This window comes from Lampetra planeri, chromosome 16 (genome assembly GCF_965212315.1).
Source record: "Lampetra planeri chromosome 16, kcLamPlan1.2.h2, whole genome shotgun sequence".
Taxonomy (NCBI): domain Eukaryota; kingdom Metazoa; phylum Chordata; class Hyperoartia; order Petromyzontiformes; family Petromyzontidae; genus Lampetra; species Lampetra planeri.
Genome location: NC_136122.1, coordinates 4,968,951 through 4,996,813, shown reverse-complemented (window position 1 = coordinate 4,996,813; position 27,863 = coordinate 4,968,951). Strand labels below are relative to the sequence as shown.

The 27,863-nt window shown below is 43.4% G+C and overlaps 1 protein-coding gene across 3 annotated transcripts in view; it reads left to right on the top strand.

Moving 5' to 3' along the window:
- LOC144722949 (SH3 and multiple ankyrin repeat domains protein 2-like) overlaps nucleotides 1-27,863 on the top strand; it is a 679,767-nt gene that overhangs the window by 247,807 nt on the left and 404,097 nt on the right. For all 3 annotated transcript variants that reach the window (XM_078601389.1, XM_078601386.1, XM_078601388.1), the window contains exon 5: nucleotides 24,442-24,550. In XM_078601389.1, the coding sequence (XP_078457515.1) occupies nucleotides 24,442-24,550 (109 nt within the window). The remainder of the gene's footprint in view (nucleotides 1-24,441; nucleotides 24,551-27,863) is intronic.

The window sequence follows — 27,863 nt, the reverse complement described above, 5'->3', positions numbered from 1 at the left end:
ATGGAGAGTGGCAACCCCTGACACCACTTTTCAGATATTCCAACCCTTTTTTTTTGGCCAGGAATTGAACTCAGGTCAACTGGCTAAAATGTGGTAATGCAATGCGCTAAACAACAGTGCCTTTACACCACTCTTTAACCAATACTTGACTGATAGCTTAGCCTTGTACCTACAGTTATTTCTCCTACACCTGCTTTGAGCCCCAATTCCAACCACTTAACTCTCGCGGAAGGAACGCAAAGGAATGGACAGGAGTGGGGAGCGAGTGAAAGGGTGTGAAACAGAGAGGAAAGAGAGAAAAGGGGGGAGGGGGGCTAAACGGAAAGAATATAGCGAGAGAAAGCGACAAACGGTGGGAGGAAGGATTGGGGAGAGGCAAGAGAGATTGAGACAGTCAAGGTAGAGGTGGGAATAAGGAGAGCTAGGGTGAGAGGTGAGAGAGTGAAACAAAGAGAGATTGTTGGAGGGTGGAGTGAGATGCATTGGAAGGAGGAGAGGAATATAGAGGGAGAAAGAGGTCGAAGTGGGGACAGATAAACCGATAGAAACAGAGGTAAAGCGAGAAATCGAGATACCTTAGAATATACAGCGGAGAGAGACAGGGCTCTAAATACGTTTCAAGTTTTGCTGTCTGGCTCGGAGGGACGGTCATGTCCAAAGGACGTGCACGTTGCTAGGACATGTACAATTGGGGAAGGTATTCAAGATTGCACTTTAATATGTATATCATTGCTTAAGTTTGACAGGCGTTAAACATTGTTGTGTTACTGATGAGCTGTACCTTGTGCAATTCTATAAACACTCTAGAATTGTTTTCAACACTTAAAAAAAGAGTTTACATTAAGGCAAAAGCAACAGCAAACACATTTTACAAGAGGAATTGTTTATAGCACATTACGTACGTTACAGTGTATACTGCTTAAATATTACAGCTATGCGCAATGCATTTAATTTTGAAAAGCTGCATCTTCAGTGTGAAATTAAGATTTTGAGTGAACAATTTAAGATAGCTCATGTGATAGGTTGTAGAATTCACAAAATGTAGGTTGAAAGTATTTATGATATACATCATAAAAAATATATTGGTGTGGAGTGAGGCAACGTGGAACATCTGGGCAGCTGCCCTGATTTCACAATCGGATGTTTGGTGAGTTCTCATCCAGTTCAGCAGCCCTCTAACCTCACAATTCCTTCCAAGAGAATAAAACAGGTACCACTTCATGGTAAGTTAAATTGTGGAGATCCTATTGATGCACCAGTCCCCACAATGGCAATGTGGCATATTCAATAGAATAGTCTCTCGGTTAACAGTGACCGGTTCACAGTTTTTCGGTTAACGTTTCGCCTCCCATAGGAGCCCATGGTTTCGACTAACGTTAAAATGTTGATTAATGGCACGTTTACGTTATGCATGTGGGGCGACAATTTCGACCAATCCGAGTGCTCGTAAGTGGGGCTGAGCCATGCCCTCAATGAATCAGGGACGCCCATTTATGAGCGTTTAGACCTGGACTGGCTTCGTTAACATTATGTTTTCTGTTTTGGCAGTGGAAACAGCTCTCTTGCAGACTCATGTAATTCCTATATTCGATGAACAGTTATTTCGGTTAACAGTAGTTTTCGTAGAACGGATTAAAAACGTTATCCAAAGGACCACTCTACTGGCAAAGGGCAGCCAACAGAGATGAGCACCCCCATATTAATAATTGCCACGGAATTCTGTCCTCGATCGTGGAGGTCAGATTGAACTAAACTTGAGTTGGGAACTGGTGAAGTATTGCCCCCCACGCAGTCAAAACACGTACACGGGCAAACTGTTGCCCGAAGTTTGATCAAAGAATGCCAAAATCAGCGAGGTGGTTTAATTGAAATAAGTTTTTGCCTGCATTTGGCAAAGCTTGGCCAAGCCTGCTTTGAATATTTTGTATGGGTGGAGAAAAAAAATCTCGCACGTACTGGAGGAGAAGGTTTAGATTCTGCACAGATAGCTCAGAAACATACTTTCTGTGCTGCCTTCTTCAGGCACCTAAGTTCCATGTAGGTGGGTATTTCGCAGCATCGTCACGGCTCTTGTTTGCACGATGGATTTGGGACTATCATCGCTGTGTGATGCATCAACCCAACCTCTCACATTAATTGCCTACCATAAGCAACGCTCTCCAACCTTTGCGTAGGAGGACATCTAATTCACACATGAGCCATCGGTATTGCAAATCTGCACTGGGGCATGGTGGCCCGACCTTCAAAATAAGTCACAGGACGTTACAGCGAAGGCTTTCGCGGTTGTGCTGCAAAGCTCTCCCAGTTGTACCCCTGTGCTGTTCAGCACGTGGGGCGAAATTCTGGACGTCACGCCCAACAACGTACGGTACAACCTGAAAGCATATAAAATATAGTCAACTATAAACGAAACTTTTTATGTTACCAGGTAAGGCCCACTGAGCTATATTGCTCGTTTTTAGAAACGACCTGGCCACAAATTATAGCCCAACAAAGTGAACTATCATTGGCACCACTGCGAACCGGATTTCATATGGCACATACAGTCGTTCTTTGTGCAGTGGCTCATGCACTTAATTGCACGAACTACTTAAACCACATCAATCGATGAGCGATGCCAGGACTGGTACTGGATCCCCCCCTACCCCCCTTTGTCAACCCGCAGCGACCAGCATGGTGATATACAATCAAACAACCTCACGACTGGCCTTCCAATAGTGGCATGATAAAGGGCAGTGAAATATTGTTGTTATAATTTTCATGACATGGTACTCATCCAGCCAGATGATACTGCAGCAGAGTGGTATTCAATCGTTTTGAGAAGCGACCTGGCGACAAACGATAGCTCGACGAAGTGGCTTATCACGTGGGAATGTATGGCGGACAAATACTCTAAATTCACGTTGATTCTAAATGTGGAGGGAAAAATCGGAGGACCCAGAGAAAAATCCACGTGACCAAACTCCAAATATACAGGCGTCATGGTTGGGATCGAACCCCCGACTTCCTGTATACCAGGCTAGGTAGTAAACATCTCGCAACCGTGGGGCTTTTAGTACCTAGTAAACCTGTAACATTGGTCCAGCATTGGGCTAACATTGGTCCAACGGTTCCAACCACATGCCAACGTTGGCGCAACGTTGGCATGTTAATTGGATGTCGCATGATATTTAACATCAGCCTCACACCAGACAGCAACTTTTATATTTCCCTGACAGTGATAACAGATGTGCGATTAATCCAAGTTAAACCCATGCAGACTGGCTTCGTGCCTACGATTCTGACCAATCAGCTGTTCAGCTGCCCAAAGGCAAGACAACAGTAATGCACATACCACAGAGTCCTCAATTTAGGACAGTTGCAAAGCAATAACCTTTGCAATTTTTTTTCTCCCTTCACATAAGCGTCACTGTTCTGTCGGTCGCTGTAATTATTGTAATGTCCAAGTAATTGTGCTGTGTGGTCACTTACATTTACAAGTGGTGACAGGGGCTTCGTGCCAAGGTTTATACGTGCACAAGTAAGATCGATGAACAGGCAACTGCAAGGGCACATTATTATGAGCTGCGTATTACCATTTTTCTTTCCCTAATTAGGTCTCTCTTGAATGATATCACGATCCGTGTTCACTTGTAGGCCGTCTGCAGCTCGTGCGGGTGTGCAGAATTGCACACACACGTCTGGTAAAGGGAGGCTATCAGGCACCGAAACTGACGCAGCGCGAGAGACGTTTTGGGTGTTAATGGAAATGAATGCCCCCAACCTTGATTCGTAATTATCGGTAGCAACTATATTTGATATGCTCAAGGTGAGCATCGTAAAATGTGTTTCTGCTTGCTTTATTTTCTCCGTTTCCCACAGTCTATTTTCTATCAGATCTCAGCGTATGAATATCACGGTTTTTTTTGTTCCCAGTGGGATTTCAACCAAGTTACACGAAGCAATTTGTATTTTACGTTCTTGTAATGTTCTATTCCGAACATCCAAGTTGCTTGCCCCATCATGCTGTGAAATGTCTAAATCCTCTCATGCACTTATCTTCAAGGGACTAAACAAATGTTTCCAGTTGCATCGTTAAATAAGTTTATAATTCGTGCACAAATGTCAAGGTATTTGTTGCATTAGTGTCCAATTAAATTTCTTAATATATCTGTAGCACTCTGTATGCATATGTATTGAGGGGTCAGAAACTTTATTAAATAAGTTGTTTAAATTGTGTACAAATGTCAAGGTATGTGTATTAATGTCTGATTATATTTCTTCATACATTATTAACGATCCTCATATATCTACATTAAAGGGGCAGAAACTGTCCTAGTTGCTTTGCTAAGTGTCATCAATTTACATTTCAAGGTGTTTGAATACATGTTTTTATTTGTTTACCGTTACATTTTTTCTGAGGTGGTAAACTCATTGAACTCCTATTGTGATAATTGGTTCTTTACCCTTCTATCTGGCAACAAAACTGACACCTTTTTTTTGTTGCCAGATAGAAGGGTAAAGAACCAATTATCATATTTGTACTGGCAAATGAGGTTCCCATAGTGTAACTCCTATTGTGTTTGTTGTATTGTTTGTTGTTGTAACTTTCCGTCCCCGTGCCCCGACTGGATATTCTGTTAAAAAGAGCTTCACAGCTCATCGGATTTCTCAACGATACATACAGACTCTGGTTCTGAAATGCATCATTAATGCACGTAAAACCATGGCCTGGTAACTTATGGTTCCACTTTATCTCCCAATGAAGAATCTTGCTTAGAGGCAATTCATATAGGATGCCATGCAAAGTCTATATATTTTATTCTGAAATATGTAATACATAATGAGACACAACAAACTAATTAATACAGTAAGTTTAGGAATTGCGTTCTACCATCTGGTGAAATATTAATTATATTGTTAATAGAATATAATGAATGTCTATGTGTCTCCAGTTCTGTGTTTTATCTCTCTCTTAAATGTAGCAATCCTTGTAAGAATGTAATCAACCAAGTAGGGTGTTGACTGTTATGTTAGCCGACTCTCTGTGTTGTATTGCATTATATTTCTAAGTTTACTAGGTTTGTTTTCTCTTTCATTTGTATCTGATGATGATTGCTTGTGTTGCAATCGAAACGTCATATGCTATTATTTATTTTTGTTATTTTTTATTTCTACGTGACTTTACCGAAAGAACCAAAGAGTAATTATATTCTTGTTCATGGAAATATGCCGGTGAGCGAAATGCCAATGTCACAGTCCACTATCAATAAAAGGGAAGACACCTCTCTACGACTCTACACACTGCTTTACCGAGCAGGTAACAACTAACTGCAACAACTCAACTAAATGCAAATCACTGTGCTGCACTTGAGAACTCAATTTAAATGCGTCTGCCTTCATAGTCCAGTAGTCCAAATGCTAAGCCGGAATCTCAGCCATGTTGACACAATTCTCTGACATGGGCATTACGAGTCCCCAAAAGAATCCGGCCATCCCTCCCAATTCTCAAAAAATGTTGACCTTACATCATTCCTACAAGCGTTTAACCGCTGAAATCTATGCTCACAACATGTCGTGTTATTTCTTGATGATTGCTTTATACAACGGTGACCTCTGGGTCATTATCCATTACTCAAATGCCTTTGCTTACCGGCGTTACATTATCCGTCTCCGTTTGGATTAACCTACAAATGAGTTACGCTAGGTCTTGTCCGAGCACTCTTGCCTCTTCCCCCCTTGAGCCTGTAATTATGAGAATGGCACCTTCATTACATCTGACTGCTGGCGATTGTGTTGATTTGGTTTGTACTTTGTGCGTGTGAGTGTGTTTTTGGGGAGCGGTAGTGTAGTGGTTAGCGCGCTGTGCTATGATCCCGGCGACCCGAGTTCGATTCCTACTCACGACCAACACCAGTGACTATTATCTGAACCGGTCCTGGGCCTCCCTAGGTCGGCTCAGCCTCAAATTAATACTTGGTGTGGTGTGTAAACATGGCCACCGATCTCCTCGGGTGCCATTCCGGCCTTCATAGTTGCTCGCGAACAGCACTTGCCCCAAAAGTTTGTTCAGGCTATACGGGAGATCTTTGTCTTTTTACCTCAAACACATGCATCGCCTGTCCTATTTAACTAAGAGACATGTTTTTAATCATCACATAAAACATTAGCAAACATGAATTAGAAAAGCGTTTGAAACTCGCTTGTTTGATATCAGTACACAGTAGTCGCTTGCAAGGAATAAATGGTTTATAGCCAAAATGCTTCCGAAATAAATGTAGTCCAACTTTACAAATTCTGGGTCACTGAGAATGAAAATTACGATAAAAAAATGGTTGATTGGATCTAGTTTTCAAGATATGCTACTGGGTCAGTATTTTCGACTCTTGACTGGGGATGGCGGAAGATAAGTGATTCATAAAGGGAAGGGATCTCAATTTAAACCAGAAATTACTCAAATACATTTTTGACTGGATCTATGAATAAATCTATGACTGGGTTTGGACAGTACTTTCTCTTTAAGCAAAACAATGAATGATGCAATCTAAACCTGGTATAGCATCATACATGATATGGATTGCATCATGTTATCCCTAGAAGTCATGGATGATGCAATCATAACTAAACTTACATCCCTCTGCTGAACAAATTGCCCTAGATCAGCTCTATAAATCATATAGTGTCGTGCTCTCTTATTTTTCAGTGTTTGGTTTTGCAAAGGGACACATTTCTGTTTAGCAAAAGTGAGCAGAGATGCCTCGTATTTGTGTGAACAAAGCAGATAACTTTTGTAATGCAAAAGTGACTTTTGCATTACAAAAGCACAGTATAACCACTATGGTTAAGAAAGTCTATTACCTTTATTTTGTGCAAAATTGGAGATCAGGACAAGATGTGGTGCCCACACATATGCTGCAACACTTGTGCAACAAATCTTCACCCGTGGCTGAACAGGAAAAGGAAATATATGCCTTTTGCAGTGCCAATGATTTGGAGAGAGCCAACAGATAATATCAGAAATTGTTACTTCTGCATGGCGCCTCCAGTTGGGAAAAGTGTGTCAACAAATAAAAAGTGGACTGTGCATTATCCAAACATTCCATCAGCTATACGCCCAGTACCCCACAGAGGACTACTGGTTCCTGATGCACCAGAATCATTCTCACTTTAGTCAGACGAGGAAGAGGAAGAGGATGAAACTTCTGGTCCTGAACCATCAAGGTCACATGACCCAGATTTTATCCCATCCTCCTCCTTTGAACCACACCTCATACAGTACGTAAAATTCGTGATCTGATCCCATCTGTGAAGGATGTCATCCCTGACATGCAATACCCCGGTGTCTACAAACTAAGTTGTTTCTGCGGCAGTAGTTACATTGGGGAAACTAAACGACATGTCTCGGATCTGAAACACGGCAGGACCAATACCTCGGCCATGGCTGATCATTGTTTTAACGCTGTGGGCTCACAATATTTACTTTTTCCAAGACCAAGGTAATCTGCAAACCCAAGGCAGGGCCCCACAACCAAAGCTGTGTCCATATGAATCGGCAACACTCTAACGTGACATCCATCATTACACTCACCCACATCTCCAGGGGTCTAGATTACAGGCCTTTTTTGGCAATCCTGGCCTGGATTTCCATGCATGGAACCCGATATGTGTTGAACAGCAGAGCTTGTTTCCTGATTTTTCAGGCAAAAACAGTGGCGGAAAATACCAGCATCTGCCTGGTGGTGTCAACAGCAAAGCACTTTGCTCACAATCGTAAGATAGCAAGTTCAATATTGGCCAAACAACTTGGTGGAACGCCCACTGTCTGTGCTCTGGAGAGACTGGTTTCCACCATATTTATTATTTAGATTATGTTGCTGCTATAAATTTCCACATTAATTTGCCACTTTGTTTAGCTATCATTTGTGGCCGGGTCACTTCTAAAACAAAAGTGGATAGCTCAGTGGGCTTTACCTGGTAAAATAAAAAAAAATAGTTTATTTTTATTTGTATATTTTTTAAGTGATTTGTTTACCTTTCCTATACTTTGCACTCCTATAGTGTTTTTGTACTGTTTGTTCTTGCAAGGTACTGACCCGCCCCTTTTGGACATCTGTGAAAAAGAGCTTTATAGCTCATCGTATTCCTCCAGTCTAAATACATATTCATATTCTGATTCATTTAAATTTTGAATTCCACCCACGAGCTCAAGGCATTTAACTTAAATGACGACCATCCCTTTGGCCGTTTGGTAAAATTAATTGTGGATCAAACCCATCATCATGATGATCCCCACACGCCGCCCGCCCCCCATCTTTGTTGGTAATTGACACATCACGACATTTTCCAAAAAATGTGGATGAAAATAAATGTGTTCAACACATCAGTTACGCCTTTAGACGGGACTTCCACCTACGATAAAATTAACTAGGCTTGCCATATTTCCTCACAAGTGCAATGCAAGTCCTGCAACTCTATCAACTTTAATATTCCATCTTTATTCTGCCTTCTTTATTCGGTGTATGGATCCGAGTCAATTCCATGAGACGTACTTCTTAGTTACAGACAAAATGCCATAATGACTCCTTTAATAATGCACACTGCTTCGTAATTCATTATTGCCAAGTGCTGATGAATCACCGTTCTGTGTATTTAATCCTGCAGTAAAAGTATATTGCATTCAGCGTTTGATTTACCATTATTTATATAAATTCTAGATTTGAAGCTTTCGTGACTGCAAGGATTCATATTCTTAGGTTTTTTCGTTAAAGTCACGTAGGTAAAACATCAAAATTAATAAAAATAAAATGAAATAAAAATCACGACGTTTCAGAGGCAACACAAGTCTCGGTCCCACCTGATGACAGAGACTTGTGTTGCCTCCGAAACGTCGTGATTTTTATTTTATTTTATTTTTTATTAATTTTGATGTTTTACCTACGTGACTTTACCGAAAAAACCTAAGAATATATATATAAAATCTACTTTTGTGCTACATCTGGATAAAGCCAAGCAAAGGATGAATTTTGAACATGCCAGTCATTGCGGTCACATGTGATATAAAAAATATTGTGAAACTCAATATGAAGGCGTGCTTCCAAGCCAATGGCCTGCGAGGTCAAATTGATGTATTACGAGAATACAATTTAATTGAGATATGCCTTTCATTTACAGTGAAGTCACATTCAATTTTGTGTGTTCACAGCTAGGAATCGGCGTGTATTGTGAAAACCAATCTAAAACACTGCATTCTTTATTGTTTGCATAGGCCACACCATTGTTCACCGTTTTACTGTCTAACGTTCATCATGAGTAACTTCGTTGGTATGCTGTATGTGTTCATTTCCCTTGTACGTTTTTCCATCCAATTGTCTTTGAAACTTGTCGACTTTTTTATAGTAGTAACAACTGACTCTATAGTAGTATCCATTGACTATAGTAGTAACTACTAACGCTACAGTAGTAGCTACTGACTCTATAGTAGCATCTACTGACTGTAGTAGTATTTACTGACCGTGGTAGTATCTACTAACTCTACAGTAGTATCTACTGACAGTAGTGTAGTGGTTGCACACGAGGGAGGCAGAGACTTCTTGTAGGCAACACGTTTATTAAACATTAAGCCCTAGCACACGAAGGGGTATGTCTGTCCCTTCACCAGCTACCCTAGGGAGGTGTTTCCTCCGAGCTAACTATCCCTAGCTTACACGGGGTAGCTATCTTGGACCGGACCCTGGCTCAGGACCGGGTCTCGTAGTTGGGTAGGTCTTCTCTGGGTGACGACTTCTGGCTTTGGTCTTGCAACAGCTGCTGGACCCGTTGGGGTGTCATGCTTTATAGTATAGTAGTAAATACTGACTCTACAGTAGTATATAATTACTATAGTAGTATTTACTGAATCTATAGTCGTATCTATTGACTCTAAAGTAGTATCAACTGAATACAGTGATACCTCGGTTCACGAACTTAATTCGTGAACTGACTCTGGTCGCGAACCGAATTGGTCGTGAACCGAGGCACATTTTCCCATAGGGTTCAATGTAAATCCGGTTAATCCGTTCTGACCTTTTTTTTTAGTTTTTGAAGCACAAAAATATGAAACAAATTACAATACACATTAGTACTGTACAGTATAGTAATGTATAAAGAGAGAACACTAACCTTGCTTGAGATGACTTCAGTAAGCACTCAAACGGGTGAACTGTACAATACAGTAAGTACAGTATTGTACAGTACAGTAGTACAGTACAGTACTGTATGTGCTAAAAAGCACACCAAAAAGCAAAAAGTCACTGAAAGTGTCTTCACAGTACTCACAGTACTTCTTTCTGTGTCTCTTCTTCTCTCCACGATCTTCCTACAGGAAGTCACGACCATGTGACAGCCTGGAAATAGCATTAAAATGGCCGCGGCTCCTGTTCGTGAACCGAAGCGGAGTTCGTGAACCGGAGCATATTTTTATGAACTTTTCTGTTCGTGAACCGAGTTGTTCGTGAACAGAAGCGTTTGTGAACCGAGGTATCACTGTATAGTAGTAACTATCAACTGTATATTAGTATCTGCAGACTCTATAGTGTTATCTGCAGACTCTATAACAGTATCTGCTGATTATAGCCGTATCTACTGACTCTATAGTTGTATCTACTGAATCTGCAGCAGTATATACTGACTATAGTGGTATCTACTGACTGTAGTATTATATACCGAATCTATAGTATCTACCGACAATAGTAGTAACTACTGACTCTATAGTAGTATCTCCCGACTTTAGAGCAGTATCTACCGACTCTACAGTAGTATCTATTGTCTCTACAGTAGTATGTGCTGACTCTATAGTCGTAACCACTGACTCTATAGTAGTGTCTAGTGACTCTACAGTAGTTTCTACTGACCACAGTAGTATTTACCAACTCTATAATAATATATATCGATATTCTTTGGGTCTTTCGGTCAAGCCACGAAGATAGAAAACTAATAAAAAAGTATCACGACGTTTCGATCGCAACACAAGCAATCGTCATCAGGTGAAACATATATTTTTGTATTTACTGAAAGACCCAAAGAATATGAATTCCTGCAGTCACGAAAGCTTGAAGTCAGTATATATCGACGCTATAGCAGTGTCTACTAACTCTACAGTAGTTTATACTGACTCTAGTAGTATCTACTAAGTCTATAATAATATCTACCGATTCGATAGCAGTATCTACTATCACTACAGAAGTATATACTGACTATAGTAGTATATACTATCACTACAGTAGTATATACTGATTCCAGATCCCTATGCATTACCAATACATTTTCTTACGTACAGCATCTAAATAAAATATGTAAAAAATGGATGGACTCATGATGCAGTCGTTAGCACATTGTCCTAAGAGCCTGATGAGCTGAGTTTGAATCCCAGCCATGGCTAACATAAGTGGTGAGTGATGGTCCTAACCCACCTCACCCCCAGCCTTTAAACTAGCCTGTACAGATAAGCATGTTGAAGTATGGTCAAACAATTGTCATGATCGATATGGCACGGGGAAGCCTCCATCCAGCAGTGGATTCACAAAAGGCTTTGAATTATTGGTATTCATTCAAATGGTAGTCCATCTAAAAAATACAAGTGCAGATGCATTCATCATCATGCGTTTCCTCTAAATCAGTGTCTGTGCTGTCCTGAGCCTTGGGCAGCACTCATCTATATCGGTGCCACCAAGACAGCGATGGAAAAGCCACACTACTAAGCGTAGAGTGGGGTACTCATTTCATTATCCAGAATCCCCCATAGAAATTACATTCTCAAGCTTCAATGTGGCGTCATCATCAGCTGTGGTCATTCCACTACTGGTTGAATACCTCGATTCTTCACGATCCTGCAATATAATAATCTACCTTAGCACCCACACACACGCTGATCTCATCGCTCTGTCTCCTTGATGATCATCCTCTCAGATGCGTTCCATTCCTTGCATAGCTTTAGGAAACTTTTACTTTGACATCACAGCTGTGTACGCACGTATTAAGACCATCAGTCATTTGAGCGGATATATAATTTCAATATTTAATTCTCAATTATTAAACAAATGTCACTTAATTATCTGACAAAAAGGTGTCAGTTTTGTTGCCAGATAGAAGGGTAAAAAAACAATTATCATATTTTTACTGGCAAATGAGGTTCCCATAGTGTAGATGCTTGCCCCGAGCTCTCATACTCTGATGGTGCATTGTCTTTGAGTTGTGTGCCTTTTGGCGTCATCTGGTCCAACCCATGTGAGACTAGGCTCTAAGGAAAGCTGTCTCGGGTGTGGACCAATCAACTTCAAGGACAGTGCACATTATCAGAGTTATGTTCTTTTGTTTGTATTATGACTGCAGGTATTGCGGTCTATGCAAACATGACTCCTTGTAAAAAGGTGTCAGTTTTGTTGCCAGATAGAAGGGTAAAAAACCAATTATCAGAATATATTTAATTAATAATTAATCCCTGGATATGACCCATCTCTTTATATCTAGCAACCTGTCCATAAGCCAACTGTTGTGCATTGATATTGATTTCTACGAGTGACTTAGAGAGTGAGGTTGGTGATCATATATGGACGATGGTATCTAGTTGCATAAGGCACACTCATGCGGGACTGATAAAGTACCCCGCCGCCTCGATGACATGACGTCATCACATCACGTCATCCCAGTCCTCTACAGATGACATGACGTCATCCCACTACTCCTCTTCACTTGTAAAAGGTTTCAGTTTGGTGTTTTAATATCTTAACACCTGTTTTGTTGCCAGAAAAAAAGGGGAAAACTTATTATCATATTTTGGTACTGGCAAAGGAGGTCCCATGATGCAGATGCTCACCCCGAGCTCTCATTACTCTGATAGTGCATTGTCTTTGGGCTGTACGCCTTTTGGCGTCCTCTGGTCTAACACAGTTTGATAAGAGGCGCAAAAGAAAGCTGTCTCTGGTGTGGACCAATCAATTTCAAGGACAATGCATATATTATCAGAGTATGTTTTTTGTTTGCATTTTGACCACAAAGGAGGTCCCATGATGACTAATACAGTTTTCATACCTTAGGTGTAACCGATATCTGCTCTCTGGTCCATGGGCTATACTATTGAGAGCGCCCCTGTGTGTAAGAATAGAATAGGAAGTTACGCATTTTTTCCCACGATCATATCAATAATCCAACGTGGATAATGCTGTCATTGTCACCACACATCGCGATACCTCTCTTCCACTACATCCTGTAGTCGGTGTAACATCGACAACCTGATTTCATGGTCTGCTCTTGTTTATTTTCAAATTATATTTCACTGATGTTATTACGCTTGTTTACCCAGGAAAGTCTTACTGAGTCTCATGGCTCTTTTTTCAGGAGGGTCCTACCACGTTTTCGCAGTCGGTTGTAGGTTTCAATTTAGTAATTTTGCTACTTAATTTTTTTCAATTGTCACAAATTTGAGACCATGCGACTGGCACACGATGCCCCAACTCTTGCGAATGACGTCACAGAATCTATAACGTCCACTGTGAAGCAGACGGCGCGATTAGCATGGTTGTCTACGTACGGTGCGAAATAAGTTCAACGTACATACACACATTGTTACGTTCATAAACACTGCAGTAATAACACAGGCGACCGCTGCATTCCAACTGCGAACTTCTGCAACGAGCGGCGACTGCGCTACCGCTGGGCCGCTTCACCGCTCTGAGCGTCCCACCTAATGGCTTGTGGTCTTCCCCTTGTTCGTGACCTCTGGGTGCCACACCAACGCTTTGCCTTGCTCATTCTGCGAGCATGCTGTGCCCCACGCATCGTGACCTCCTTTGCCTGATTATATCGCCAAACACTTTCTTGCCACATTCTGTTCTGAACTCTGTAGCTTTTATTGTGCAACGTTGCAGAAAAGCGTCCGGGTGCATGTAGGCAAACGGACTTGTTAAGGCTGACGCTGTGATCACAGAGCTTTCCAGAACACTGACAGTGTGTGCATTGTTACATGCTTGAATATATAACGTCTCACCTGCCGTTGTGCAGCTCGTCGTGTCTCCCCACGTGTGTTTATTCCTGTGTGTCTCCGCATGTCCTGTTACGTCTCCCTCTGTCTCTAGGACATTGCTGTGGTACACCATTTTCTTGAATCTCGATTGAAAACTTATTTCTTTAGAACTGCTTTTTTGTGTTTAGTTTGTTGTCCTTCCACGCATCTCCGAGTAGCCACAGTTGGCCAAGTACGGTGCGAAAGAACTTCAAAAAATGTACATTAACACACCAGGGTCTGTAGGTCAGCAACCAGAGTGCAGTGAGGGTAAAGTACGGGGATTACCACCTCTCCCGAGGCATCGGATCGGTGTGGAAGAGTAGTCCAAACACTCTCTGGAGGGAGCTCTCGAGAACACTCTCTCATGGGAGCCCTTCTGCCAATCGTGGTGTGAGAAAGCTACTGCAAGGGCTGAACCTTTTAACATGGAATTGAACGTGCAATTTAACATGCAATATAATGTGCAATTTACCGTGCAATTTAAAATGCCATTTTGCGTATTTCATTTCATTTTGTATTCATGCACGTACAAAATAGATGATTGAGCGATGACAACGTGCAAATGGGTTTGCGCATAGCTTTATGTGTAAATACACAAGGGTTGCATGTAAACAGTCCAAGTCTAATGAGCGACTTCCGCAACACGTCGTGTAGAGGGTATGTCTTCCTTTATTTCTCACACTGGGCACAACACAGGCCAACCTTATTCTTATTACTCTGAGTACAACACTTAGATATTAACGTCTCTACTGGCTACACACAGCCGATCACTCGGCGCCGTCCCACCGCCCTCACTCGGCTATGCCACTGGCTGGCAGCGTGACGAGGATGGCGATGGAAATCACGCAGGAGATCTCCCACGTGGCCGCACGACGGAGAGAGATCTCGGCGAGCAGTGACGCAGCCAGGACACAAGAATCCACACGCGAACCCCGAGCCCTGGGTCCGCTCCCCCTTATATTCCCCCAGGCGTGGCTAGGCCCCGCCTCCGGCCACGCCCTCTCGTGGAACCTTCGAGCAGGTTCCTGGAGCATCTCGGCCAACCTCACCTGTTACCTTTGCCCCAGATACCTCTCCCTTTCAGATTGGATGTTCCCTTAACCGTGCCCATGGCCGTGCTTCCCTTTCCCAGCCAGCAGGTGTCATCATGTCATTACACAAGTATCTTCCTATTAAACGAGAAATTAGGTGGTACACGCCTGAGCTGCTGGTCTTGAGTAAGGGCCAGACGCCATGAATTGCTCTGAAAAGGGCCACACGAATGTAGAACAACCACCGTTTATGGCCAACAACAATATAGTACCCGTTTTACCAACCCCTGAAGGGTGATGAAAAATATTGGCCTTACCGTTTCCGGCAAAAATACAGGAGGTGTTCAGATGCTCAAATACCACGTAGATGCCTATCACAAGACATCAACTCTGCATTAACCACACGTGCTTATTTAAAAATATGCAAACATGCTCTGATGGAGTGGCGTGCGGTGAGGTCAATGGCAGGGGAGGTACTGGCTAGTTTCAGAGCGAGATTTACACACTGAGGGGGGCGTGGCCTCACGAGGGGGCGTGGCCTCACTGAGGGGGCGTGGCCTCACTGAGGGGGGTGTGGCCTCACTGTCTGACACGCCCCCCTCAGTGAGGCAGATGTGATAGCTGCCTCCCCTGGTGCTTTTTCAATGCAGTTTTATGACGAGACCAACGAGCCTAAATATATTTATACACATACGTGAAATAAGTTACCTGGACTATGGAAGGCGAGGACATGTAATGAAGGGGTCTACAAACATTACATTGGTGACATATTGAGATAGTAACAGGCACGCGCTTATTGCCCACGCTCCATCCAGTGTCTGAGGGGTTGCGCAATCAGAGGGGAGGCTGAGCCCGTCGCTACCTCCTCGCCTCTCGTCTCTCCCTATATTTGCAGCGAGGCTCCGCAAATTTGGTGATTTTGACTTTTAAAACGATGGGAATCATACAGAAATGACATTTATAACACAGATCAGTGGAAAAATCGTAATATTTTTTTTTCTTTTAGTAAAATATATTTTCATTGGAGTATGACAAGTAAGGCTCTGCCTCCCCTGTCTCTCCTGCCTCCCCTGACCGCACGTGACTGCTTTGATAATAATGTATGCATTGTCTTTGAAACTGATGTGGCCTACGCCGGAGACAGCCTCCTTTATAGCCTTGTCTCCCCAGTGTTAGATCAGCGAAAAACGCCAAAAGGTGAACAGCACAAGGACAATGCAAATATCAAAGCATTTAACAGCACGGGTTGAGCAGTTATATCCCTGAAGGGTGTTCGGTCGAGTCCCATGATCAACCACGATTCGAAACTCCTTCCCACTTATGAGTGCCACCCTGCAGATATAATTTACACTGATAAAATACACTTACGGTGCACAAATGCCCGCGTGTGTACGCGCTTGCGTAATCCCGCATTAACCGCCGTTTCTTAAAGGAGTATTGTATATTTTAATTAGCTTCCTCCCGACACGCTCTACCTGCTGAGCAGAGGGAAAAAAGTCCAGCGCAAAGCCATCAAGGATAATTCGAAGCGCACCAGATGAGCCACTTGGCCGCCTTCATTACTTGGAATATTGCCTCTGGGTCGACAAGGGAAACTGGCCAATAATAGTTGAGGATAAATATTGCTCTGGCAAATGAAGGCAGTTACCAATTTATATTCACCTACTTCTTGGTTATTATATATTTCCTGGACGCAGAAGCCAATTGTGCCAAATTCCTGCCAGCTGTGCAAAATCCATAATGATCATCCTATGAATGTGTTTCATTTAGTGCTAACTGCACGTTTGGCTCCTTAGCATGCAAATTTGTGGGTGTGTGTGTGTTTTTGTTAATGGGGCCTGTGGTGGATTTGCGTTTATCGGTTTGTACTTTCACTAAGCGTTTTTTTTAGCATGTTGCCCCACACAGCCTATCCAACATATATCCTTTAGCACAGCTGCGGTATGGAGAGGAGCATTTAATTAGCCATCACGCCAATCTGCTGTGTATTTTGTTAAGAATATACGCACTCTAACAAATCAATAGCTGGACATTGATTTGGATAGTTTTTTTGTATTAAAGATGACTGGCGCAGACATGCTTCATCTTCACAAAAACGTGCGCAGGGTGTGCAGAGTACTTTTTAAGCATTTTACACAAGCACTAGCTCCTCAGGAACTGCAAGAATGTGATAACTTCGTCTTAAGTCGTCATCAATAAATTGAGCAAATATGACACACCTACAGGCAGCAGTGAGACAGTGAGATAACTGTAGGCCGTGTTTCATCCAAGATTCGTTCTTACTCGGACTTATCAGTACAATAGTTACTAATTACACTCTTTTTCTGACCCACATGAATGTGTCTGTTGTGATGATTTTTCTCTCGTAATTTTACGTCAGGAGCTGCTCCACATCTCGTTACATCAGTGCATCCAAATGTCAGGTTCACTGCGATTGGTTTGGATTGCATTATGAGACCTCCTTTGCCAGTAGCAAGATATAGTAATAGGTTTTTACCCTTTTAACTGGCAACAAAACTGACACCTTTATACAAGGGATCATGTTTGCATTAACCACAACACTTGCGGTCAAAATGCAAACAAAAGGACAACTCTGATAATGCACTGTCAGTTTAACACGTAGGCTTTCGCGACCAATGTTATTCATAATCAACGTTTTTGGGTTTAGATCGCGTTATTTATAAATGTGTCGTAACCCTCCACCACCCGACACGGCCAATCAGTAAAAATGTGTCACGTTGACAAAAGACAAATACGTTCACTGCTTTAGCCCACCGGTGTGTTGAAGCCACACCATTTACAATTTGAGTACGACGTTTCGCTGGTAATTGCATCCAGCATCATCGGGCAATTCGCCAGAATGGTGAGGCTCTGCTGTGTCTCCCGTTCTTATATAGAGCAGCAGCAGGGTGACGTATGACGTCTCCCGTTCTTATATAGAGCAGCAGCAGGGTGACGTATGACGTCACGTATGACGTCACCCTGCTGCTGCTCTATATAAGAACGGGAGACACAGCAGAGCCTCACCATTCTGGCGAATTGCCCGATGATGCTGGATGCAATTACCAGCGAAACGTCGTACTCAAATTGTAAATGGTGTGGCTTCAACACACCGGTGGGCTAAAGCAGTGAACTTATTTGTCTTTTGTCAACGTGACACATTTTTACTGATTGGCCGTGTCGGGTGGTGGAGGGTTACGACACATTTATAAATAACGCGATCTAAACCCAAAAACGTTGATTATGAATAATGCACTGTCCTTGAAATTGATTGGGCCACATCCGAGACAGCTGTCCCTTGTATAAAGGTGTCAGTTTTGCTGCCAGTTAAAAGGGTAAAATGCTATTACTATATGGTTTGAATTGGACAATGCACAAAGGTGTGGCTCACAAACAGCAGGGAGGCATGGCTCCCAACATGCGTTGCATGCATGTCACGTGATCGCCACATCACCTCTACAATGCCCTCAGACTTGTCGTGTGACACGGTTTTGTCGTCATTTACAGGAAAAGGTTGGATTTGAATTGCCGTAGATTTACTCACAAATTCCCACAGACCGATGATATAAGCTTAGCATCATTGTGTAATGCGAGCAAGGATTGAGGGGGGCGGAGTCTGGGTCACGTGAGGAGAGGGAGGAGTTAGGGTCACGTGGGGGAGAGGATTTAGGGAGAGAACCGGAAGGGGATCGGGGAGTTGAGACGGAGTGAAACGGGAGGAGGCCACGCTGGGCAGTACGGGGAGAGTGGCGCGGTAGCCACGCGTTGGGAGACGTCGGCACCGTCAGCCATCGGTGTCAGGACGCAGAGGGCTAGTGGGCTGTGGGAGGCTAGCTGCAGAGCGGAGCAGCAGTGAGGTTGCAGAGTGGAGCAGCAGTGAGGCTGCAGGGCGGAGCAGCAGGGTGGCTGCAGAGCGGAGCAGCAGTGAGGCTGCAGAACAGAGCAGCAGAGTGGCTGTGGAGTGATCGTCGGAGGAGACGCGGGCCTGAGCGAGGACGCCGTGTGAGCGAGATTCTACGAACCCAAATAAAGGACAACGGAGATCGACACTGAGAAAGAGTCCTTTATTACAATTGAAACACATTTGTATGCATCAGATGCTAAGCTGTGGTGCTTGAGCGATGTGAATTATAAATCTAACAGTGTATTGGTATACTTCCCTGCCTACTGGTTTATATTTATCTATTTATATATGCAGCCTCTTTGCGTAATTGGAAAATATCAAACAACTCAATGCAGGACTCTCCTGAAACAAAGACTTGAAATTCAGGGTGGCTTTCCAAGAATTAGTAAAGTGCCATTGAAAGAATAGCATTCGGGATGGCTGTCATTGTGCCAAAGTGCCTGTCTCACAGTTGGAAGGCCACGAGTCAAGGGTCCAATGAAAGCCCATCATTTTACCAGTGATGATTTCTGACATGGGACGCTAACTGCGCTTGTGCTCTGTAGATACCACTCACTGCCATTATAACGAGGAATTTCCACCTCTGGGTCAGCAGTGTCGAAGGTGACGAGCATCTTTGAATGCTACTTTTAGTATGGGGCCTATTTGATATTTTTTTCCTCGCTCTTCCATTTATTCCTGGAATACAATCAACTTGGGCAATTGCATGGCGGTCTTCAGTTTTGTCCATCAAAAGAGTTGTTTTAAGTTATTGCAGGATGAGTTTGATTTTCTGCACACATACTGCAAGACAGACAGACTCGCGTCAAAGTGAATCCCTGGTGTACAGCTCCCCACTGAATATGAAACTATTATTTTTTTTAATATACCAGGCCAAGTTCACATTTGAATACAAAGCATTCTTCTTTTGTGGACCATCGTTGCAATGAACCGATACCTCTGAGCTTATTGGATTAAATCTTGATTTGAAGCTTTCGTGACTGCAGGAATCCATACTCTGGTTCTTTCGGTAAAAGTCACGTCGGTAGAAACAATCATAGATCACGACGTTTCGATCGCAACACAAGCAATCGTCTTCAGGTCGGAGAGAGAAACAGGCTGCTGAAACAAGCCCCTATATATTAGAGAGCCGGGGGGGGGGGGGTGGCCGCATCGGGCAATAAGGTGGGGGCTAGAGATTGTGCCTAAGCAAGTGGGAAATCCAAAGATGGGAACCGAGATGGGGGGGGGGAAGGGGGGTTGTGGTTGATGCACCTCCACGATGACGAAGAGCTGAGGAGGTGGCCATTGTATTGTGAGAGATTAGCATGTCAATGTAAACGAACCAACGCAACGGTGACTGTGCGAGTGAGACATCCAGCTCGTTAGAAAACGAGGGAAACAAACGAGGGACAACACCACATCGAGGGAAGGAGAGAGAGACACACACCGAGAGGAACACCCACACACAGAGAGAGACACAGATAGAGATACACAAATAGAGAGACACACATCACAGACAGAGAGACACACACAGAGAGACACATACAGAGAGACAGAGACAAACACACAGAGACACATAGAGAGAGAGACACCTAGAGAGACACAGAGAGAGAGACACACACACAGAGACACACACAGAGGGGCACACCCAGATAGAGAGACACACACAGAAAGACACACCCACACACAGAGAGAGACATGCACACAAAGTGACACCCAGAAAGAGACACACATACACACAAAGAGACACAAGGGAGAGAGAGACATACAGGGAGACAAACACAGAGAGACACACACACACAGAGATACACACACAACAACATCACTACCAGTTATACAGTACTCTGCTAAAAAACGAGAGCCACCACCACATCGAGGGAAAGGGGCAACGTTGGCTTTGTTAGTGAGAAATTTAGCCCGTCAATTTAAAGACATTTAACTTGGTAATGTAAATTGGTAATGTAACTCAGAGAGTCGTAAATAACTGCTGACAATGTCAGGTAGGATGGAGACATCAACAACCAGTTAAGGCTTTACCTGGTTAATGGATTAAGTCCAATTAGTGTTGGAACATTCTCTCATATGTAGTGAGTTTGATGGTCTCACTTCAGTTTCAAAAGACTTTAATAAATCACCTGTCATATAATTGTATTGGTAGGTTTATCTCCCCCTCCCAATGATATTCAAATAGTGCTGCTATGATATGACATTTCCATCCAAGAAGTGTGACAGTAAAAAGAGCACCACCTTGTGTCAGAGGAAGGCCCCCAGAAGATAACACATCACATAACCTACTCTTAGTTCTTTCGGTAAAGTCACGTAGGTAAAAAATGAAATTCGAATTAATAAAAATAAAATAAAAAATAAAAATAACAACGTTTCGGAGGCAACACAAGTCTCCGTCATCAGGTGGGACCGTCACAGCCAGAATTGCTGCATCAAGTGATGCAGCAAGTGATGCAGCAAATCTGGCTGATGACGGAGACTTGTGTTGCCTCCGAAACGTTGTGATTTTTATTTTTTATTTTATTTTTATTAATTTTAATTAAATTTTTTACCTATGTGACTTTACCGAAAGAACTAAGAGTATGAATCCTTGCAGTCACGAAAGCTTCAAATCTAGAACATCACGTAACCTCTTGTGAAGTAACGTAAATGGCCCGCTATCTAGACTAGGTAACACAACCTTGTGTGTGTGTGACTATGTTTCATCCCAGTTTCAAAAGAACGAAACTGGGATGAAAGACGGCCTACAGTTATCTCACTGTCTCACTGCTGCCTGTAGGTTTTGCCACATTTGCTCAATTCATGAATTGACTTAAGACAAAATGACCATATTTTTCAGTTCTTGATAAACTAGTGGCTTTGTAAAATGCTTAAAAAAGTATTTTGCCCACACAGTGCACGTTTTTTTGTGCGCATGTGATATTTAATAAAAATGAAAAATCCAAAGCAACGTGCAGCTATTTATTTGTTAGCGTGCGTATATCCTTAACAAAATGCACAGCAGGTTGGTGTGATGGCTCATTGAATTCTCCTCTCTATACCGCAGCTGTGCTAAAGGATATATGTTGGATAGGCTGTGTGGGGCAACATGCTAAAGAGAACGCTTAGTGAAAGTACAAACCGATAAACGCAACGCACCACAGACCCCATTAAACACACACACAAATTCATATGCTAAGAAGCCAGACGTGCAGTTAGCACTAAATTAAACATATTCATTGGATGATCACTATGGATAGCCTGCTATCTGCACTAGGTAACACACCTTTCTACTTGCCTTGAAAATTGTGTTAGGCACGTGGGTGTCAAGCGTCGAAGTTTAATCCTTAGAGTTTTAACGTACCATATAATATTACTTTCAACTTGGAATGCGATGAGCCGTCGCCAACAATTGCCCAAGCTCTGCTATCCTCCATCTATTAAGATGTTATCAGCCAATCAACGATTGTTAACATGTGGGAAGAAGCTGGAGCATCTGGACAAAACCCGCGCGTGTGAGGGGGAATCACTCTATCCCCATACAGATGGAACAGGTGGGGTGGTGTACGGCTTTGCTGGACTGCCTTCTGGCGAGCCCGGGCTATTCGACGTTGACACTCATGAGCCGTTCACCAACCCTCACTGCCTCCCTAGTACATGCGTGTTTAATGTGATGGGTTTTTTTGTGCAGTTGTTGGTGACCAGGCCCAAATCGTCAACTCCTTTATGCTTCTGAGGCAGATGTACCCACATATATGAACCCAGTATTTTCAGCAGTTACCACTCAATGTTCTGACATAGTAGATTTTAAGTTTTTGTGACTGCAGGGATCCATACTCTTTGGTTCTTTCAGTAAAGTAATAATAGCATAATTTTTTTATTATTATTTTTTATTATAAAAAAAAAATTATACCTACGTGACTTTACTGAAAGAACCAAAGAGTATTCTGACGTAGTATTAGCCCATGAGCCACTTGACCACGTCATAAAATTAATGATATTTTACATGCAGCTTGATGAAGCCCATCTGTCAGGGTGTACAGAATAGCATCTGGGACAGGGCAGACATTTACCCAGCTGGAGAATACCTGTTAGGAGCATAATATATAACATAAACAAGTTAAATATGATTACACATCCCATTGGGCAACACGTCCGATTGGTCGTGCATCATTTCAACAGCATTGATTCAGGACAAGCTAAACTCTGGACCAGGTTTTAACTCTTGACCGGTTTCGAACTATTAAGAGCAGGTTAGAGAAACTCATTGTATAAGGAACATTTTTACGTCCCATTTTAGGGCTGTTTCCAATGTGAAACTAACACTCAGCTGAGGCATTCGAGCTCTGCTAAAGTTCAGTCCGCCACATTCTCTCTAAATAAAGATTTTCAAGTGAGATGGGGGGGGGGAAAGAATAGCTAACATTTTTTCGGCAGATATGCATTCTTATTCTCCCGCTTACGCAGGCACGCGGCAACATGCGGGCTGTAAATGGCAGATGTGGCAGCGCAGGCTGAAAGGCAGCGGCGATGCATTTTGGGACCCGCTGCATTTTTGGAGCGCACTCGCTGTGGTATTGTGACCTAGGTTATCGCAGACGTTGCCAGCAATTTTTGTCACAATTTGAGCGTGCGCTTTGTGACAATAGACCACTGCACATAGTGGATATTTCGCTGCTCGACTGCATTTTTGTGGATGACACGACGGGGGCTTTCCAGGGTTTTTAGGCTCCACTGTAACATGCCTGCCGGTTCTGGGAATCGGATTCTTGAACGGTTGTACGCACGCGTGTGCTCGGGTCCTTAATGCATTGTGCGCGTATGTGCGCGTACGTGCGAATGGACTCGCAATTCGAATGAATGAATGCACTGAATGCTGTCGAATGATTGCTGTGCACTTTGCATCATAATGCACGCTTTTTTTACACGTTGATACGGCACGATTGTGCTTAATGGTGAAAATGGAACACTTTGTCAGGAACTGACCCAATGTAGCTGCACAAAATTACCACCATTGACTGTAATTGACATAACGGTTCAAATTTCATTTTTTTGCTATTCATAGTTATTGAATATAATCATTAATGTTCCCATCTCCCAACAAAAAGTAGATATGCTGGTTCAATGGTCTCTCACCTGCTGATAAACACTTGATAGTAATGAATTTAACCACGCCATATAAGTGTAAATTATCCATCCGTGCAATGCTATGCTTTGAGTATTTGACTGCTAATCAGGTTTATAGTTTATATCCCTTTAAGCTCAGCCTATCACCCTTGCATGGACCAATACAATTGGTACCGCTTTGTGGGAGAGCAGTGATAATTGTCTTATGATGGAGAGACTCCGCCCCACCTCCCCCCTGCCAAAGGAATTGAGAATTTCCACGGCTGGCTCAGAGCCACTGAAAAAGAAGGTCCCCATACCATACACTTTGAATAGTTTTTTCAATATCAATTGGCTCATGATATAACACATTTGCTGTCCCTCTCTCTCTCTCATCCACACCCTCCTCCTGAAAGGTGAACTTGCGGAGGTTCATGGATTACATCCGGCAGCTGAGCGTCGAGAAGGTGTTCAAGATGCTCGATCGGGGCTTGGACCCCAATTTCCAAGACTCGGACACTGGAGGTATTGTGCCGCGAACGACGGGGCAGAGCACACGCCGTGCGTCAGCACTGTATTGACGCCGACCAATTTACACCTTCCCGCTCGCCCATGGCGCCCGGTGTTACCGACGACGCTGGGTTCGTGATCGCAGCACACCGTCGCACGTTCGCCGCTGCGGCGCAAACACTCGGCAGGCATCGTGCCGCCTATTGCTTTTCTGTGTCCGTCAATAAAAATGAACAACAAATAATTCCAACACGGTGAATTATATATTTATGGCCGATTGAGTGCAGCCCCGCAATTGTTTGCTCGCCTCCACTAGTAGGAGCTCGAGGATCCCCCCCCCCCCCGCCCCCCCGTCTGTGCGGAGATAACGTTATGAATGCAAATCGTTGATTTGTGTGAACTGCCTGAGTTAATATGCATTGCAAAGCATTTGGTTGCTTGGTAAAAGTCAAACAATGGGCGATGTCGGGGTAATGATGCTAATAATGTGTGCAGTTTAAGTGCTTTTTTAGCGTGAGCATTCCTCTTGAATAACTCAGTTTCTTTGTTGAAGTCTAACGTTACGTCATTGCAGAAACAAGTATTCACTTGTTTAACTTAAATAACAAACGAAAAGACAGGGAGACGAAAATAAGGCTTCATCCATTTGCCCGGTCAGTGAGTGCTATTTCATGGCCGTGCGAGACGCTAAGTCGTGGGCGTCCCTTCCAACCGTCCTGAAAGTTTAATGACGTGTCAAATGTGATTACGCAGAGGGCTTGAGTGGCATGCACGGCGATCTCTCGTTGCCGTTGCGCGCCTAGGAGCCGGATTGATATGCGTGTCTCTGCTCAGTGTTATATTGGCAGTCGAGGGTCTCATCATTTTAAATTGTCACAGGTGGGATTTGATCCCCTTTAAGAATGCAGGGCACACATCTCGTTGCCGTTGAACCCTGCCTAACTTTGCAATGTTGATAAGCAGCGGGAGAGAGGGAGAGACACACGGATGAACACGAATAAGATGAAATTCTCCAACGTGGCCTTTTCGCTGAGTTAATATCATACTAATGCATCGTGCCAGCGTTGGCATCCCTATTATATACAATTTCGTTCGCAGTGCATTTTGCCAGACAACATACATCGAGAGTTTGCAACAACAACAAAAATGGTGGGATTCTTTTTTTCTTCTTGTTTGCGAATCTCGATTTATTATCATCACGGCCGTACGAAACCTCGGATGTACGTGAAATGTTTTGCGGACACATCCTTCACGACTGCCGGAAGGCGAAACCACGACAATGCCTTTCATCTTTAAATGGGAACGGTAAATTGAAATGTTCCCTCTATATATGAAAAGTGATCTCTGAACACCGCTCTGCATATTTATTACGGCTGGTCGAATATAGAAGTACTGTACTGTTATTGTTGTCCGTGGCTGTTTTATTAATACAAGCCCAAGGCAATGTTTTGCATTTCTAGCATTCAGCAATTTTTGCCTGAGGCTGCCACGGAGAAAAAAATAATAATCTCCGGCATACTCATAATAGGAAGAATAACAATAGCGTTGCGTAAAGCGCCGAGAATCAGTCGCATGGAAACATTCAGACGCAGCGCGGTTATCTGCTCAATGAGTTTATTAGTTAACATAATTTTGGTATGCTCGTCTCACCGAGCCAGGCGACAGCCACTTCATCAGCAGTGCGGAGAGAGAACTCTTGAGTCCACCGTTAAGTCCAGTCAGGGGCCACTCGTTGTCATTGTATGACAACACGGTCCGTCGCTGACCACATCCACAATAAGTTATTCAGTGGAGTGGCTTAGCAGTCTCCACATTCACCAAATGTATTCCCACTACAGCTGCAGCAGGTAATTTTGCGGTCACAAAACACAGAATGGATGCCAGAGACTCTGGGCCCCATTCATGCAGAGTTTGCTTTTGCAGTTTATTTTTGCGGAATTCCACAGTGCCGGCGGTAACTGTAGGTGCCGACGTCGGCACTTTTTACTCCCTGGCAGACCGGGCCTATTAGACAGACTTTGACAGCCTCATGCACGAACACAAAAGACGTAGACAAATATTCCCCGTATAGCCTTAACAGACTGTTGGGGTAAGTGCTGTTAGCGAGCACCTATGAAGGCTGGCACAGCACACCAGGGGGTGGGTGGCCAACACCACTCCTGGCCGCTTTTGTCTCCCGAGTGGCGATGTTTTTGCACACCGCACCAGGTATTCGTTTGAAGCTGAGTCGACCTAGGGGAGGCCCAGAACCGGTTCAGATAATCGTCACTGGTGTTGACCATGAACGAGAATCGAACTCGGGTCGCCGGATTTCTCGCCCAGCGCGCTAACCGCTGCACTACCGCTCCTCACCATCGTCACCATCATTGTCATCATTGTCATCGTTAATTTGCTTGGCGGCAGACTGGCCCAGTGGAAACGGCAAAAAAGGACCTGAGTTTGATTTCTGGTTATGTTCTACCTCTATTCTGCATATGTTCCCTCCGAGTATTCCAGTTTTGTATCACAGCAAAAAGAAGAGTACAATGTAACTGGTACTGGCCAAACATCCCAATGCTGATTACATTGGCCCCTACTGCAGACACGTGGCAGGAACCTCCTGAAATAAATATTAAGACTCATTGAGGATTTCCTGGGGAAACAAGAATAAATAAATAAAGACAATTATTTATAGGCATCAGCCTTGCTCCGGCCTCAACCGAGGTGTAGAATCGATGAAGATGATAATGAGGATCATGAAGAAGATGATTGCGACGATAATGTTGATGATTGTGGTCCTTGCAGTGATGAAAACAAATTTATGATGATGATAAATGAAGATGATGATGACAATCAAGTTATGCTGCTGAATCGACTAGTGATGACCCACCAACCTCAATCCACCAACTCACACCCATCCCATGGTGATGCACAAACCCTCATCTCCAAAGTGCACACTCTACCATGCACCCATTCCAGGCTGAGTTGGTCAAGGAGAGGCTCAGAAGAGGCGACAGAGACGTTTGCCATGGCTGGGACTCGAACCTAGGTCACCAGATTTATCGGAGGCCACCGCCCCATTGTTTCCCATGTATGCAACGAAAGTAGCTCGAAAAGATTGGTAAATTAATTGCATTACGACAGTATGTGTATAAAAGGAAAAGGCAAAAGACAGTGATCGAGGCGACAGTGGCAGGCCACCTGCTTACGAGTAACACCTGGATCACAAATACAGGCCCTGACAAGTCAAAAGGCACTTTAACCTTTTGGTAATAATACAACTACAGTGATCGTGATAGTTTACAGCACATTGGATGAAGGCCACTCTATGCTGTCAGCCAAAGGGGGG